At 49.5% G+C, this 17,201-nt stretch overlaps 1 protein-coding gene across 39 annotated transcripts in view; it reads left to right on the top strand.

Moving 5' to 3' along the window:
• LOC129051253 (tensin-3-like) overlaps positions 1–17,201 on the top strand; it is a 635,743-nt gene that overhangs the window by 11,079 nt on the left and 607,463 nt on the right. The window contains exon 2 of one of the 39 annotated variants that reach the window (XM_063718452.1): positions 14,443–14,560. The exons of 34 other annotated variants lie outside the window; for them this stretch is intronic. Coding sequence is in view for 2 of the 5 variants with exons in the window: in XM_063718444.1 (XP_063574514.1) it covers positions 10,006–10,083 (78 nt within the window). In the remaining 3 variants the exon portion in view is untranslated. Of the gene's footprint in view, positions 1–9,162; positions 10,084–14,442; positions 14,561–17,201 lie in introns of those variants that run through there. 4 more of the 39 variants (XM_063718444.1, XM_063718449.1, XM_063718450.1 and 1 more) reach the window with 4 other exon arrangements.

Genomic DNA, 17,201 nt, shown 5'->3' with positions numbered 1-17,201 from the left:
CACCGCCTCCTTGGCTTTATCTTCTCTCTGCTCCTTTCTAGGCTAGAAACTCAGGAATGAATGAATGGACAGATGAACCCTGCCAGTATAATTGTAAACCATCTAATCAGAAACTCAAAGGGCAGCAGATAGGAGGCCACAGCTCAGGGTGTTCCAAAGGCCCAGCCCAGGGCATGACTGAGGGGTGTGGTAGTCAAGTGGGTGACCTTAAAACGTGGCGTCTGACTTTGTTGGTTTAGCCATTCCATCCGCAGCGCCTTTTGAGTACAGCCGTGTCTTACCAGGCGGGTGCTGAGCGCACACACTGAGAGACCATGGTCTTGGCACACGCGTAGTTTATAGTATGAGTGGGGTATGCCGCAAGGCCATGTCTGTTCCCTGCTAGCCTGGGTGGACAGTGATGGCTGTCACTGCAGACACAGGATGAGAAGCTTCAGTGGTGAGGTGGGACTTGAACTGCCTTTTTCTTTGCTTGAATAACATTTAAAAACATTTTTTTTTAATAAGGAGGATAAGAGGATTGTGAGTACTATGCTGTAAGTATACTTTAGTGATATTTAAAAAAAATTATGAGAGCAATACATCGAACCTTTTAGGAAGCTGAAAACAGATGTGTAGAAATTGCCACAGGCTCCCAGCCTCAACACCTCATTGTCCTGGGCCACCTGGTGGTGGGGGAGGGGGTTTCCTCAGGCTCTTATGCAGTAGATGTGCACAGGGCTGGGACACAGGAAGACTGTAAGGAAGGAGCTCTCCTGCAGTGATGGCAGGTCCTGGGAGCTCAGTCCAGCTCCGGAACAGCAGTGCTGCTGTGCGGTGACTGTATGCGAGGCCAGGGGGTGCCCGACGTGGACGCCATGTGAGACAAGTGGCTCAGGTAAGATGCTTAAGGTCTGAGCCTCAGCCCCTCATTAGAAGCTTTTGAGGTCGGTTGCAATTTGATCATCCGCTTTAGCAGATGAAGAAACTGTGGCCCATAATAATTAATAATAAACCCGCAGGCAGTGAGTAGAGGAGTGGGGTCAGGGTCCGCCGCAGCTCTCTGGCCCACCTCGGTCCAGGCCTCCTGGGGGAGGCTCCAGGCTACAGGAGAGCAGGGAACTGCCTCTATCCCCAAATCTCATGGCTCTGTGCTTCTTAACCCAACTACAAATCAGAGCCCCTGGGAAGACTGTGAAGAAATATCACTGCCTAGGGTTCCCCCAAGTCTGTGGTGTCCCCTCACAGTGGTGTAAGTGGTAGGGGTGGAGTTTGTGTGATGTTGGTATGTTTTTAACCAGCTTCTGCAGGGGATTTGAGGAGCAGTGTTGGCTAAGAACTGCTCAGGCTGCCCCCAGGTGGGATCCCCTAGGGCTTCATTACCCACAGTTCCAGATGTGGTCCAGTGGTCATTTTCTGATCTAAGTCAGGGAATGTTGGGGCATTTTCAGTCAGGAAGAAACCGGGGAGGTGTGAAAGGATGGGGGTCGATTAGAGAGGTTTCCGAAAGGACACTGGTAACTGAGATGGCTATCTGTGGGTGACCCGCCTCCCACTGCCCCAGCCTCCCCATGGGAGCCCCCCAAGGGAGGGGAGACCAGGCTGGGTCCTCTTGCCGCCAGCACCCTTTTTAAGGATCTGGCACAGGTTTTGAAGCTGAGCAGGTTGTTAAACTTGCTAGAGCCTTGGGCACCTTGTCCACATCAAACGGAGTAACAGAGATTTCTATGGGAGGGGAGTGTAGAAAGCCCTCCCCTTTTGTGACCAGTGGCATGCACTACCATCTAGCTCTTCCTCAGTGTTCTAGAAGAGACCAGTCTGGCCAATATGGTGAAACCCTGTCTCTACTAAAAATACAAAAATTAGCTGGGCATGGTGGTACATGCCTGTAGTCCCAGCTACTCGGGAGGCTGAGGCAGGAGAATCGCTTGAACCTGGGAGGTGGAGGTTGCAGTGAGCCGAGATTGCGCCACACTGCACTCCAGGCGACAGAGCGAGACTCCATCTCAAAAAAAAAAAAAAGAAAAGAAAATGCCCTCTTATACATCTCAATGTATTATCACGGAAGAGTTTAAAAGGCCAGGCACAACACCAACAACTGCGTCCTTTTTCTCCACCCCCCTGGAGGAAGTGAACATACCTCTCTCTGATTTTAGTATTCGAGGTGCTCAAAGTGGCAGAGTAAGTCCTAACACTGTGGATCTGGTCCAGGCTTTTCGTACAAACTAACTCAGCAGGGTTCTTCTGCTTGGAGTCAACTTGATGGTGAAGAAATGCTTGGCAAGGAGTGGAAAAGTAAAAAGTAAATCATGATGTCCTCAGCACAGGGCACCTCTTAACTAGACAGTTTCCTGTGTTCTCATTTTCGGTTAGAATAGGTGGGGCAGCTCATTTGACAGGAGGAAACTGGCCTGTCGGAAGTGCGGGGATGCTCTACTGATCCGTGCCTGGGTCCTGGGACACCCATTGGTAGCAGTAGGTCTGTAAGCTGGACCTGGGGACTTGGGCTTGTGGTTATTTAGCTCTGCGACCTCAGGCAGTTCTGGAAGCTATCACAGTTGGAGGCTGGAAGTCCAAGATCAAGGCTCTGGCAGATTGTCTGGTGAGGGCTGGCTCCTGGTTCATCCAAGGCACCTTCTGTCTGTGTCCTCCCATGGCAGAATGGGTGAAGGGTCTTGTGGGGTCCCTTTTTTAAAGGCATTAACCCCATTCATGCAGAGTCTCCCCTCATGACCTAAGCACCTCCCAAAGGCCTTACCTCCTAATATCATCACCTCGTGGGTGAGGATTTCAGTATATGGATTTTGGAGGCACACAGACAGCCCATTAGCTATGGGGGTCCGTTTTACCATGAGAAAGGCGTGCTCTGTGCTAGTGAGGGGTGGAGACAAATGGGCCCTTGTTTATCTCTCTGGCCGGGCACCCCCACCCCCGACCCATGGGTAGGTGAAGGAAGGAAGATGCTCCTCTTGGCACCAGCCCCTGACTCTTCCTGCTCCTCTGAAGGGAGGGAAGGGGGCAAGATCCTACCAGGGACTTAGCTGGAGGGGGCTGGGGAGCCACTTTAATTTAACACTTTTTTTTGCTCTCTTCTGCACAGTCTGTAATGAAACAGCTCTGTTTTGAGCAGAGAAGAGGGAAGAAGCACCCACTGGAGGTGAATTTTGTAAGGAAAGCATTTTTTATTTACTTCTCAAAGTCGGGGGAAGGAACTCTGTGATGAGTCAGAGCAGAGGGAAACGGAGAACAAATGCTAGTTTCCCCAGGGCAGGCAAAAACACCATGCAAAGGATGTCAGAAGTCACCATCTGTTTGTCAGAAGAAGCCCCGAAGTGTGGCAGTCGCAGAATGACATTTCATTGACAGCCTGAGCCTGCACACCCCAGGGGACTCCCATGGGTGGGGACAGGCTGCGTGCCCGGGAACTTTGTAGCCAATGGAGATGTTTTGGTTAAACTGGTGGAATACATACACTCTCCTCTGTGGCCAGTGGACTCTCATTCATCACATATCTACTGAGTGTCTGTGTGATTTTCATGAGAAACAGTGTTGTGTAAAGGACAAAGCAGTACTGCTTTCAAGTGCTGCTTCCACCCGAGTGGATAACTCCGGCTTTGGACCATCTTGAGGGTCAGGCACTTCACAAATGGCATCTTTGATCATTAATACCACTCTGGGAGTTGGACTCCTCATCCCCTAGGATGTTGCTGGGTCAGTAAGAGCCTGGGCGAAAGCCCCCTCACTGCAGGGACTGGAAGCCAGCTCCCCAGCTCTCCAGTATTTCAGGTGCCCCATGCACATATCCTGAGCCCCTGGGACCTCATGTACCCGAAAGTCCTCTGCTGGTCTTCCTCCTCCCGCATGGTCCTGGGGAACAGGTGGGAAGATGTTTGCTGGATAGGTGAGATGCAAGTGTGCCTGAACACTTCCTGAATGTCCCAGAGGGTGAGTGCCCTGGGAGGCACACTGTTACACTGTCCCTTCTGGATTTCGGATGGAGCACAAGCTGGCTGCACAAGGAAAGAGACAAGAGGGAGGATTTTCCCAAAGTCTGTGTTTGGACAGGGCCCAGGTACAAGACCTGCCCCTAGAGACAGAGTCTGGGACTCCTGCTGCCCAGGGACCAGTGTTCCCGCCTTTGGACAAGGAGAGAGGGCCAGGCTCAATTTCTGCAGATGAGAGCTGGCAACAACTTGCTGATGTCAGAAATTCCTTAAACTGAAGGCAGTCTTTTTCAATATCAGAGGCAAAGTGCTTTTTTTTTTTTTTTTTTTGACAGTCTTACACTGTTCCCTGTGATTGGAGTGCAATGGCGTGATCTCGGCTCACTGCAATCTCTGCCTCCTGGGTTCACGTGATTCTCCTGCCTCAGCCTCCCAAGTAGCTGGGATTACAGATGCCCACCACCACACCTGGCTAATTTTTTGTATCTTTAGTAAAGACATGATTTCACTATGTTGACCACACTCGTCTGGAACTCCTGACCTCATGATCTGCCCTCCTCAGCCTCCCAAAGTGTTGGGATTACAGGTGTGAGCCACCGTGCTCGGCCGTAAAGTGCTTTTAAATGTGCTTTAGGTGGCACATAGGAACTCCCTCACACTCGAACACCTTCAAGCCATGGAGCAGAGGGACTGGCCGTGTTACATTTCGTGTCGACGCACATGTAGTGGGTAGAGGAGAGCTGGGAGTCATCTGCCCAGAGTATCTGGTGGCCCCAACTGCAGAGCACTGAGGCTAGGAATCAGGAATCAGGGCTGGATCCTGCCAGGGCAGTGGCTCTGTGAGCACACATCAGAGGGACTAAGGATTTGGACTCTCCACCCCTCACTTGGGTTGTCTGGCCAAGGTGTGGTGAGGATTTGGTTTAGATGATGCCTCTCTGCAGAAACACCCAGTGGTAATGCATGTTCTCCTCTCTGAATCACAGATGGTACCAACCATGGCTTGTCCCATCCAAGGTCATGGTCACCTTGACCCCTTGATTAGGTGGAGACTGAAGGCTTCTCTGTTGTTGACTTACTCTTTTCCCTTTTATAGTAAATAAAGGAAAATATTTAGAGACTATGTATTCTCTCTAAAAATCAACCAGTGACAGCCCATTAGATTCTGTCTCTCCACTGCACATAACTCCCGAGTCTCCCATCCCACGACGCATGGAAGCTGAGACCTTTACTCTTCCTAATAACCTGCTCTCAGGCCTTCCATTGCCTCTCAGAGACTGTCTCTGTGGTCATTTGCTTTTTTTTTTTGAGATGTAGTCTCGCTCTGTCACCCAGACTGGAGTGCAGTGGTGCAATTTCGGCTCACTGCAAGCTCCGCCTCCTGGGTTCACGCCATTCTCCTGCCTCAGCCTCCCGAGTAGCTGGGACTACAGGCGCCCGCCACCACGCCCAGCTAATTTTTTTTTTCTATTTTTAGTAGAGACGGGGTTTCACCCTGTTAGCCAGGATGGTCTCCATCTTCTGACCTCGTGATCCACCGCCTCGGCCTCACAAAGTGCTGGGATTACAGGCGTGAGTCACTGCACCCGGCCTTGGTCATTTGCTTCTATCAGTAGGGACTCAAAGAGTCTTGGATTCATATTGTATTCAATGGGTCGTAATCCAATATTATCACTATTTTGACGTCCAAGTCGTTTACAGTTTGCCTGGTGGGAGCCTCTTCAGGCTGGCCCCTGTGTCTTTTTGTTAAAAAACCCATTGCTCTGTGAGCGCTGTCTTACTTTCTGGCCAAAAAGAAGAGATTTCAGGCTCATTGGGGGTGACTGTTGCTATTGGAGCCTCCCCACCCTCCAAGGACAGATCTGGGAGTATCTCTGTGTGTGTATGCATGTGCACTGGTGCGTATACACACATTCACATCTACTTTGATTTCTAGATGTATCTACGTCTCTAGATTGGAAACTCTGAGTCACACCAATACCTGATTCCTGTCTCCCAACACAGGGCTTAGTATAATGTTCCCCTTTCTAGACTAGCAAGCTCCTCCCCAATGGAAAGGAAGGTGGCTCCCATTTTTGTTCTCACAGATCCTTATGCTCAATCTTCCTGTGCATGACCAATCTCCCGTCACCTCTCCACTGCTATGGCCGTCCTCTCCCCTGTACATTTATCTGTGTTTCTAGGGCTGTTGCCCAAGGCTGAGGTTCTCTTACCTAGAGTTTCCATGTCCACTCCTGCTTTCTCCTGAGTGTCCTCCCAGGACTGCCAGGGGTCCTCCAGGATGAACATACACCTGTGATGCTTTTTCCTTTTTTCCAGTTATAGCTCCCTGTGACGTTGGAGTCCAGCCCAGCTCGGTACTGGGGCCTCCTTCCTTGTCACTGCTTTGTGCAATCCTGCTCACCACCCTGTCCTTGCTTCTTGAGCCCTGTCTACCCTCAGTGTCCCAACACAGCTGTGCATTAGCCACCCAGCCTTTGGCCAGTTCACCAAAAATATGGCGCTTTACCACCCTTGCCTCTCTTCACCTCTTTTCCTGTCTGGAAAGTGTCTGCTTCTGCTTCAAGTCACAGCCCATTCATGGAGTTCTTCCCATGATCTGTGGACTCCGTGCCCCCTCCTAATGCTGTGTGTAGATCGTCCCTCTGGAAGGGGCGGAGTGAGCCAGCCGCTGTATTTCCTCTGACATCGAGCACACACGTTGTTCACATATCTGTGGTTGAATACATGATCGTGTGAGGGAATGGACACATAGAAGCAGCCTCCAGTTTCCAGTGACAAAACAAGGGCACGAGTGGCCCCTCAGCTCTCCCCCAGGGAACCTTGTACTTGGTGTTAAAGTCTGACTCATGGAGGGGCTCATGTCCCTAGTTCCAGCGGGGTTTCCAACCCAGGTTGAGATGTAGCCTCTCTTCCTGATGGCTGGTTTGCTGATGTCTGCCTTAGCCGTCTGGAATTCATCCTCCCTGGGAAGAACCTCATTTTGTTCCTGGGAAGAACCTTGTTTTGTTCCTGGGAACCAAGTGCAGTCAGAAGCTAGGGGGAGACAACCCGGCGAGTATAAAGCACAAAGGATTGTGGCAAAGCATGAAGAAAATTGGAAGCTGGGCAGCAGCGCAGAGCTCACTGTGGCCTTAAGATGGAGTGAGGCCAGTCTGCCACCCAAGTTTTGAGGTGAGGGTCTGTGCCTGGAGGAGTCTGTGCCCTGGCTTCTGAGTCTCTTCGCATCCCCAGACCCTCAGCTACAGCTTACTTCTGGGAGGACTCAGAAGGGTGTGGTCTGAGACAGGCAGTGAACACCAGTGTTGATGTGGTGGAAATACAGCAAAGCAGAATGTTTTCATTCCTGCACCAGTGTTTATTGCTCCTGCTTGGTGCTGTGTGTAGAAAATCCCAGACAAGGTTAGGACTTCCTATTGGAGGCACAAGACTTATGACCACACTAGAGTGTCAGGGCCCCAACCATCCTTGGGTGGCTCAGCCATGGAGGATGATAAACCAGTCTGGGAGGTCCGATGGGAGGCAGATCTTCAACTGAGCCTAGGACAGCGGTTTTCAGCCAGAAAGGAGAATGGGAAACTGCCTTGGGAGAAACCCCAAGTGAGCCCAAGGGCGCAGAGCAGAAGGACCCTGGAGTGTAAGAGCCTAGATTGCAAGCCTGGCAGGAGGCGGTCAGAGTGGGGGGGCAGGGAGAGGGGCTGGAGAGGTGGCCTGCTGATGAACGCAGATTCGCCTTAGGATTGAGCACTGTTTCTTGCCAGTGAAAAATCAGTTTGTTGTCCTCACCGGGGAGGTTTATCACATGCATGTTATTTGGTACTAGTAATGAAGTGTGGGAGTTTTCTGAATGGCTACTCTTTTAAATAAGTAAGAGCAGATTCAGGGTATCCCTGTAATAAAAAGCCACCTTCAACCATTTGCCTTCCACTCTGGCTTGCATAGGCAGTGGGCTGGCCTGTGCTCCTGGCCATTGTTCCTGGGTGGACCCCAGAGAGTGTGAATCCTGGTACTCAGGTTGGAGGATTTTTATCCTGCTGGGGGCTATCTGTTCATTGCTGAATTCAGATTTCTTTGGCCGGTTCCTGTGGGCACCGTGGTAAGGGCGGTGGTAGATCCAGCTGACCTCTGGGCGTGTTTGCCCTGGGTAAACCATGACAGCAGCACATCTTGTTCTTAGCTGTTTGTAGGCACTGCTATGTACCTCGTATTGTGTCAGATGTGAAGGAATCTGGAATGAATACGATACAGATGTGTTCTCAGGGAAGGATGTTTGAAAAGACTAGAGTTTGGATATGCTATAGGAAAACAATGATGAACGAATACAGAAAAATAAATGAAGGAATGAATATAGAAAAAGGTGAATAATAGTGTCATTTGAAGGACAGGGGGAAATAAGAATGCCTGCTTGTCTGCCAGGTGATGATTTAGTGAGGAATTGGAACCCAGAATGGTGTGTTCTAGGAGGAGGTTTTTTGCTTTGTAGTTGAAAGTTGAAGAGCAGCTTTACTCTTCTACTGCAGAAGCAGAAAGATGGATATTTAGTGCCGGAACTTGAGAGGTTAACGTCGGCCAGTTGAATTGATGGCTGGAATTTGCACATATGTCAGCCATAAAGGCCACGACTTAGCCCACCCAGACTGCTCCCCACATCCAAGGCATGTGGAGTTGCAAGTGGAGCTGTAGATCTGAAGTTAGGGTGTTGGAGCCACAAAGGCTGAGCTCTGGGACACTTCCCCTAGGCTGGGCCTGGAGTGAAGGCCAGTGGTAGGAGTACAGGGTTAGCTGGCCTGAGACTAGAAGGCCCCCTATCCTGCTCTGAGGCAGGGGTCTCTTCCGCTGCCCCCCGTAGACCACAGGTAGTGGCTTCATCTTAAACATGTTCTTTTAGTTTTAGACTTGCCACAAAGCTTCTTGTAGACAGCCAAGATCCACTGCCCCGGGAAGGCTGGTGAAGTCCGACAGGCATTGAAAGGCGGGATCTGCCTGTGGATCTTGCCCGCCTCTCCTCCTGGCGTTTCTAAGTGACCCTTCCTTCAGGATCCTGGCTTGTCCATCTTCTGCCATCACCCTGTCATCTTCACCTCCTGAACTTCGGGTTTCTAATTTCCTTCTAAAATCGCAGACCCATAAAGGAAGAAGGCACTTCAGATGTGTTGTGAATTGTCCTGATTTGCCAGGAGCAGGATGGCGGGGGGTGGGGGTCGGGGGGGGTGAGGGAGGGATAGGCTGGGAGATAGGGAGGGGGGCAGGGAGGTGCAGCCCAGCCCCCAGGTGTGCAAGGCCCCGGGCGGTCCTGTGCTTTGACCTTTGCTTGAAATCCTCACCTGGTTAGGCGTGTCCCTCTCTGCAAGGCCAGGCTCCTAGTTTTTCTTAGTTGAAGAGGCAAATTAGAAAAAAAGCCTTTCTGCCTCGGTGTTTCCCTGCTTTCCACTCCAAATGCCCTGTTTGCTAGTTAGATTATCAGGGTAGTGTAGATTACTGTTCATTACAGATGCAGAGTTGACCGGATAATAATCAAGATTTAGAAATTCCGAAAGCCAAAGAGCTTGCTCGGTTTTGATTCTTTTAAGCACCTAGCCAGCGTTCTCGGAGCGGTTTGAAATCCTAGTAAAGCTGAACCCTGCGCCAAGCGCGGCGCGTCGGTAATTCCAGTCAGATGGCGGCTGCAAGACCCCGCTCCCCCCGCCTGGAAGGCGTTTCTTCACCCACTTTCCCAGTGTTTGGCGGCTCAGCCTGTGCCTCCGCGCTTGTTCAGAGCTGCGGTTGGGGCGGGCGGGGGAGGGAGGGCTAATTCGTGTCAGATGGAGGGACGCCGTGCGGGACCGTGCGCTCGCGCCTGGCTTTTGTTCCCGGCGTCTGACTTCTGACGGGCAGGAGTGGCTGCGGAGGCGGCGGCGCGCGGCTGGGACCTGGGCCGGCGGCCACGGAGAGCCCTTGGCCCCTCCCGTGTTGGCCATTTCCTGGGACTTGTGTCCGCAGGGGACTCGGGAGGCATCCTCCCCCCACCGATACCCGCTGGGGAGGGGTCAGCGGCCGTCCTCGCCTGGCCGGACCCGGCTCCCCGCGGGCGGCAGGGGCGGCCATGCGGCTGCGCGCCCTGACCCCCAGGCCACCGCGAGGGTTCGCGCGCGGAACCCGGTCGCGCCAGCGCCGGCGCCAGGTGAGTGCAGCCCGGAGCTGGTGTGCAGGGCCAGGGGCGCGAGGCACGGGCGCCTTCAGGGCTGCATGCACGTGGGCTGCGCCGGGTGTGCACTGGTGCCCGTGGACGCTGTGCCGGTGTGTACCCGCTTGTGCTCATGTGTATGCGTGTGCCCTTGTCAGTGCGCGTATGTCGGTGTGTGTTTGTGCACCCCGTCTGCACGTCCACGCGTGTGTGCTTGTGAGCGCGCGTCTGTGTGTGCAGGCATGTGTGCGCTGGTCCGTGCCTGAGTCCTGGTGGGTGCGTGTGTACCCTTGTGTGTGCGCGCGCAGGACAAGGAGCGAGAGGGCCAGTGGAGCTTTGCCTAATGGGGGAGTCTTCTGGTAAGCGTGGAAGAGGGTTGGGGCTTAGCTCTTTCTAACCCAACTGCCTCTTGAAAAGGCTTCTTGGGTTCCTTTCCCTGCAATGGAATTGGGATACTGGCCATTGCGCAGACCTGCTATCCCTCGCGTGTTTCTTGCAAAGGTAAAGGGCATTTGAGCTCTGCAATGACGTGGGGGATGCGCTGGGATGTAGGAATCCTTACAGGTTCCCTGGGGACCGCATGGGTTCCAGCGGTGCTCTGTGGTCCACAAGACGGCCCTTCACGGTGTTTGAATTAAACAGAGCAGTGCTAGTTGGCTCCCCGCTAGGTTCAGCCTCCCTTTCCCCAAGTCATTGCATTTGTTTTTCTGAAACTTTTATAAGGTTCTGTGGAGTGAAAAACTGTCAAAATTTCAGCTGGTTACTTGAGGTGTACTGCATTCCCTTTTAAAGTTTAGTGGTCAAACGCTGCTGCCTGGAAGTGTGGGAACAATATGTGTGCTGGATGTGGAGGGTGTCCCTCTTGCCCCAGATACCGCCCCCCTGTGGGCTGGGAAATATCCCCGAGGCCTGGAAGTGTTCCTGGCTGTTTAACATCAGAGTGAAGTTGGGCTGGGAATGTGTTTTTGATCAGTGTCTGCCTCTCCAGAATGCCTCTGAAGGTTTCCCAGGTGCCTGAATGCCCACCTAAATCCTCTTACTATGGTGGAGCTGAATATTTCCTGAAGGAAAACGTAGCTGGGATTGTGCTGATGCAGCTTTGCACTTTTGCGTGTGTAACCATTTTGCCAGGGCGACCTTTAGCCGGGAGAACCTATCCGAGAGGTCCCTGCGGTTTTGCATTTCGGCAGAGTGGAGCATTCATGTGGAGCACTTCCCTGTTCAATTTTGCAGAGATTTTTCTTTCTCAAAAGAGACCTCACAATCAAGACCAGCACTAATTACTGTGTCCCCCTCAGGGAGTCCTTGTGGAACCAGCAGCCTGCTCTCTACCCTTCCAACATTTTGTTCCTAACAATTAAGTGCAATTTAGATTCCTGAACTGAGCCTGCTAAATGCTTCAGCATTGCTGCCTCCTCTCCCCCTTTGGGAGAAATGAAAGCACAGTATCAGGTGAAAACAAGGGCAGTCTAATCCCGTCTGGTCTCATTTCACAATAGAGATGTTATGTACAGATGAAGCGTGAGCAGATGTTATTACACTATCTTAAATGAACTCCTCAGGGATCCAGCAATTCAAATGGCTGAGCCCTCGCAACAGTGCTTATGCTGTTTCCCTCTTTAAGTTTTCTAGCTGTGGACCACTGGGCAAGAAAGCTGCAGGAAAACAGTGCCTCTTTCTCCCTGGTTGGAATAAAGGTATTTGTAAGGAATAAAAGGTCACAGTATCTTTCCTTGGCCCACAGACTGTGGCTAATTCATTTGGTCAACAGGTATTAATTGAGGGTCCATGGTCCACTGTCTGCCAGGCGCTGGGCAGGGCCCTAAGAGGACAAAGGGGAAAGAGCCTGGTGTCCTGCATCTAGGAAACTGCAATCTAGCACAGGAGAGAAGGCATATAAACAAATAACTGCAATACGAGTGAAAAGTAAGTACCAGCTGCTGCATTGCAATAGAGAGATGTGTTTGTTAGGTGTTTGAATGCTACTCTTGTCTGAGCGTGAGACTGGGGCTTGAGGCATATGGGGCCTGAGTCCCATATGCCTCATCCATTGGCTGTGTGGTGCTGCATCTCGGTTTTGCATCTCACCATCACGGTTTGTAGACTAGTGGTGATTACAGTAATGACACAGAAGCACTTGGCTAATGTTACCAACTGCATAATTAGCAGCATCATTATCCTTCTTTTGCAGAGCATTGAACACACAATCTCTGTTATCAGAAAGGATGCAATCTCTTTGAAAAAACCAGATACCGACATAGGAACAACTACATAATAACAGTGCCTTAAATGTATATAGATACTTATAATATAGTCTGTTATATACAGTGGTGATTCTGTCTTGGCCGCAAATTGGAATCACGGGATGGAGTTGGGGTGGGGGGTTTGACAACAGTCCAGTGTTCTGATTCAGCCTCCAGGTAATCTGATTTAATTGGTCTGGGGTGGAGCCTGGGTCAGCTGTTTTAAAAGCTGCCCCAGTGATTCTTATGAACTGATAGATGGTATAGCGTTTGGTCATTTACAATAGCTGTTAAGAGACAAGAGGGGGAGGATATCTTTTCTATTTAAGAGAGGTTGTGACTTGTCCTGGGCCACAGAGCTTGTAGTGTAGGTATCAGAACTTACATGAAGGCTTCTGCTTGGTTCAGGACCCTTTCCCTTAGTTTATTTCTTTTTTCTTTTTTTTTTGAGATGGAGTCTCACTCTGTCAACTCAGGCTGGAGTGCAGTGCCATGATCTCAGCCTACTGCAGCCTCCGACTCCTGGGTTCAAGCGATTCTCCTGCCTCAGCCTCCCGAGTAGCTAGGATTACAGGTGCCCACCACCACACCCAGCTAATTTTTGTATTTTTAGTACAGGCGGGGTTTCACCATGTTGGCCAGGCTGGTCTTGAACTCCTGAGCTCAAGTGATCCACCCGCCTTGGCCTCCTAAAGTGCTGGGATTACAGGCATGAGCCACTGTGCCTGGCCATGAAGTTTTTTATTAGGTGATTGTATTAGTATATTTTCATGCTGCTGATGAAGACATCCGCAAAACTGGGCAATTTATACAGGAAAAAGGGCTTAATGGACTCACAGTTGCAAGTGCTGGGGAGGCCTCACAATCATTTTGGAAGGTGAAAGGCACATTTCACATGGCAGCAGGCAAAGAGAGAGAGCTTGTGCAGAGGAACTCCCTCTTATAAAACCATCAGATCTCATGATAATTATTCATTATCACGAGAACAGCACAGGAAAGACCTGCCCCCATGATTCGGTTACCTCCCACTGGATCCCTCTCACAACAGGTGGGAATTCAAGATGAGATTTGGATGGGGACACAGTCAAACCATATCAGTGATTAAATGTTTAGGATTGTTTTGTGTTCTTGATGAATCAGTCCTTTTATTGTTGTGGGAGGACTTTCTATATCCTTGTTAATGTTCTTTGATCTGTAGCCTACTTTGTCTGATATAGCCACTCCCACTTCCCTTTGATTAACATCAGCAAGGTACTTCTTTTTTTTAGCCTTTGTCTTAAAAAAAAAAAAAAAAAGACCAGGTGTAGTGGCTCACACCTGTAATCCCAGCGCTTTGGGAGGCCAAAGCGGATGGATCATGAGGTCAGGAGTTTGAGACCAGCCTGACCAATATGGTGAAACCCTGTCTCTACTAAAAATACAAAAATTAGCGAGGTGTGGTGGCGGTTGCCTGTAATCCCAGCTACTTGGGAGGCTGAGGCAGAGAATTGCTCGAACTCGGGAGGCAGATGTTGCAGTGAGCCAAGATTGCGCCACTGCACTCCAGTGTGGGTGACAGGGTGAGACTCCATCTCAAAAGAAAATATACTTATATAATCTGATGACTTTTGTTGCCTTATAATTGAGATATTTAGACTATTTACATAAATATGATTATTAATATGGCAAGGTTTGACTCTGTCATCCTGCTACTTGTTTTCTATTTCTCCTACCTATTATTTGTTCTGCTTTTCTTTTATTTCCTTTTGCCATTTAGATTAATTGAATAATTTTTATTTCATTTTATCTCTCTTGTTTGTTTATTACCTACAATTCATGATTTTAGTGGTTGCTCTAGGGTTTATACTATACCTCTGTAACATCACAGGCTACCTTCAAGTGATATTATATCCACTTCATGAATACTATGAGAGCCTTATAATAGTCTTATGGAATCTTTGGGATGTCCAATTTCTGACTGGAAACCTCTGTGGCCAGTGGCACCTTTGCCTGAGTTCTTGTCCTGTGTCCAGGAAGAATGAGATACGCAGACAGGGGAAGGGTGAAGAAGATGAAGATAAGCTTTATTAAGTGTTAAACAGCTCAGAGGAGACCCACAGTGTCCTCTCTGTAGGCAGGTCATCCCGAACTCTGCTGCTCTCAGCAGAGAGGAGGCCCTGGAGAGGGTGGTTCCGCTCTGCAGCTGGAAGTCCCAACATCTCTGCAGGTCTCTGAAGCTCTCGGCAGAGAGGGTAGGTCCTCTGTGCAGCTGGTCTCTTGTGGGCTCTCCATTCTCTCTGTCCTCTCTCTTGCTCTGGCTGAACATGGAAAAGCCCTTGGAGGGGAGGAAGTGCCTGCTGATTGGTCCATGGGCGGCCATGGGTGGGCTGGAAGAGGCACCATGAGTCCCCACTCCAGTCTGTGGGACTGGCAGCCCGTCCCCAGCCTACAGGCCCTCCCTTGCCTGAAGGTGGGGCCTTACTGAGGACCCACCCCGTTCTGTCCAGGACTTTGCCTACTGCTGTCATTCAAGGCCCTGGAACTTGTCCCCAATCCCGCTCTGAGATCAGAGGTGGGGGGCCGGGAGAGGAGACAGGCCAGGCAGCCAGAACAGACACTCCTGAGCCAGCAGGGATGGTGGGGTGGGGGGGGCTTCCATGCCCCCGAGGGTGCAGGCCGCAGAGATGCCTGGGTCCTGTGCCTGGGAGGGTGGCTGCAGCTGCCTGCACTCAGGGAGCTCCTGCTTTTCCCCAGCTCCCGCCTGCTTGGAGTAGGAGGCCCAGGTCTGCAGCCGTGGATGGTGGCTGCAGCTGCACCCCGGGGGACAGATCCTGCCTGCTCCTGGCCCCACTCAAGAACACAGGGAGGATTGGATCTACAGCTGCAGTTTGGGCAGCTGCAGTGGCACCCAGGGAGTTCCCACCCCAACTCAGAAGAGGCGGAGCTCCCACCGGCTCCATGGAGAGTGCAGCCCCAGCCGCACCTCCCTGCTGCAGCCAGTGTGATGTAGCAACCACTGTCATCAATAGTATATTTCCTTTTCTTCTTTCCTGAACTTTGTGCTATTTTATCAGAAAATTTACTTTTAGATATGTCATATGTCACATTACACTATTGTTTAAACAGTTAATTATCTTTTGGTGAGCTTTAAATAATAAGAAAAACTCGTAAATTTACCTGTGTAATTAGCATTTCTGGTGCTCTTCATTTGTTGGTGTAAAGCCGTAATTCCATCTGCCATGTCCTTTTTGCCCAAGCACTGTCTTTAATATGTCATATGTGTCAGCTGGTGATGATTTTTTTTGGGCTTTAATTGTATATCTTTTTTTACATATTTTAAGAAGTTTTTGGTTCACTTTTATTTTTAAGAGCTATTTTTATTGGGTACAGGATTCTAGATTGACACATTTTCTTTCAGTTTTTTGTTTTATTTTATTTTGTTTATTTTTTTAACTTTTAGGTTCAGGGTACATGTGCGGGTTTATTATATAGGTAAATTTTGTGTCATGGGGGTTTGGTGTACAGATTATTTCCTCCCCCAGGTAATAAGCATAGTACTCGATAGGTAGTTTTTCAATTTTCACCCTCCTTCCACCCTCCACCCTCAAGTAGGCCCTGGTGTCTGTTCCCTTCTTTGTGTCCATCTTTCAGTATTTTCTATTATACTGCTGTCTTCTCACTTATATTTTTTAAAACAATGAGAAACCTGTTATCCTAATGGTTGGTTCCCTGCATGTAATGTGTCTTTTGGCCCTGTGGTTGTTTTTAAGGTCTTTCTCTTTGTTACTGGGTTTAAGCAATTTGATTATTGTATGCCTTGGGGGTAGTTCCTGTCACATTTCTTGTGCTAGAAATACACACACACACATATATATATATATATATATATATATATATATAGATGGAGTTTCACTCTTGTTGCCCAGGCTGGAGTGCAATGGCACGATCTCGGCTCACTGCAACCTCCACCTCCTGGGTTCAAGCGATTTCCTGCCTTAGCCTCCCAAGTAGCTGGGATTACAGGCACCACCGCCATGCCCAGCTAATTTTTTGTATTTTTAGTTGACACGGGGTTTCACCGTGTTGTCCAGGCTGGTCTGGAACTCCTGACCTCAGGTGATCCACCCGCCTCTGCCTCCCAAAGTGCTCGGATTACAGGTTTGAGCCACCGTGCCTGGCCAAGAAATTTCTTGAGTTTCTTGGATCTGTGGGTTTATAGTTTTCCTCCTGGTTTGAAAAAGTTTCAGCCATTATTTTTTCAAATATCCCCCCTTCCCTGCCCTTCTCCGTCAGTCTCCATTACACATATGTTATGTTGTTTAAAGTTCTCCCGCAGCTTACTGATGCTTGTTTATTTATTTATTTAGGTTGTCTCATCTCTGTGTGCTTTGTGTTGGGAGGTTTGTACTGTGAGGTCTTCAAGTTCATTCACCTGTGCTTCTGGCAGGCTCTAACCTGCCCGTAATCTCATCCAGTGTATCTTGCATCTCATATTCTTACATTTTCCTCAATGAATGTTTGATTTGGATCTTTTTATGTTTTTCAGGTCTCTACTTAACCTTCCAGCATATAGAATAGTTATTATGATGGACATTTGGGTTATATAAAGTTGTTATGACCATTCTTTCTCTTGTGGACATAGGTTTTTATTTCTCTTTAGTGTAAATAAGAATGGAATTGCTGAGTCATAGGACAGGTGTGTTTAAGTTTATAAGAAATTGTCAAACCATTTTCTAAAGAAGTTGTACCATTTATTCCACATTCTAAATACCATTTCATGTTTTCAAATAAATTTAATTATTCCAGTGGGTGAGTAATGGCCTCAATGAATCCATATAGATATTAAGTACTGATGGAATACACGGTCACATATCAGCAAATAGATATGATTAG

The sequence above is a fragment of the Pongo abelii genome, chromosome 19 (assembly GCF_028885655.2).
Source record: "Pongo abelii isolate AG06213 chromosome 19, NHGRI_mPonAbe1-v2.0_pri, whole genome shotgun sequence".
Classification (NCBI taxonomy): domain Eukaryota; kingdom Metazoa; phylum Chordata; class Mammalia; order Primates; family Hominidae; genus Pongo; species Pongo abelii.
The sequence above is the reverse complement of the archived record's forward strand: the minus strand, read 5'-3'. Positions and strand labels throughout refer to the sequence as shown.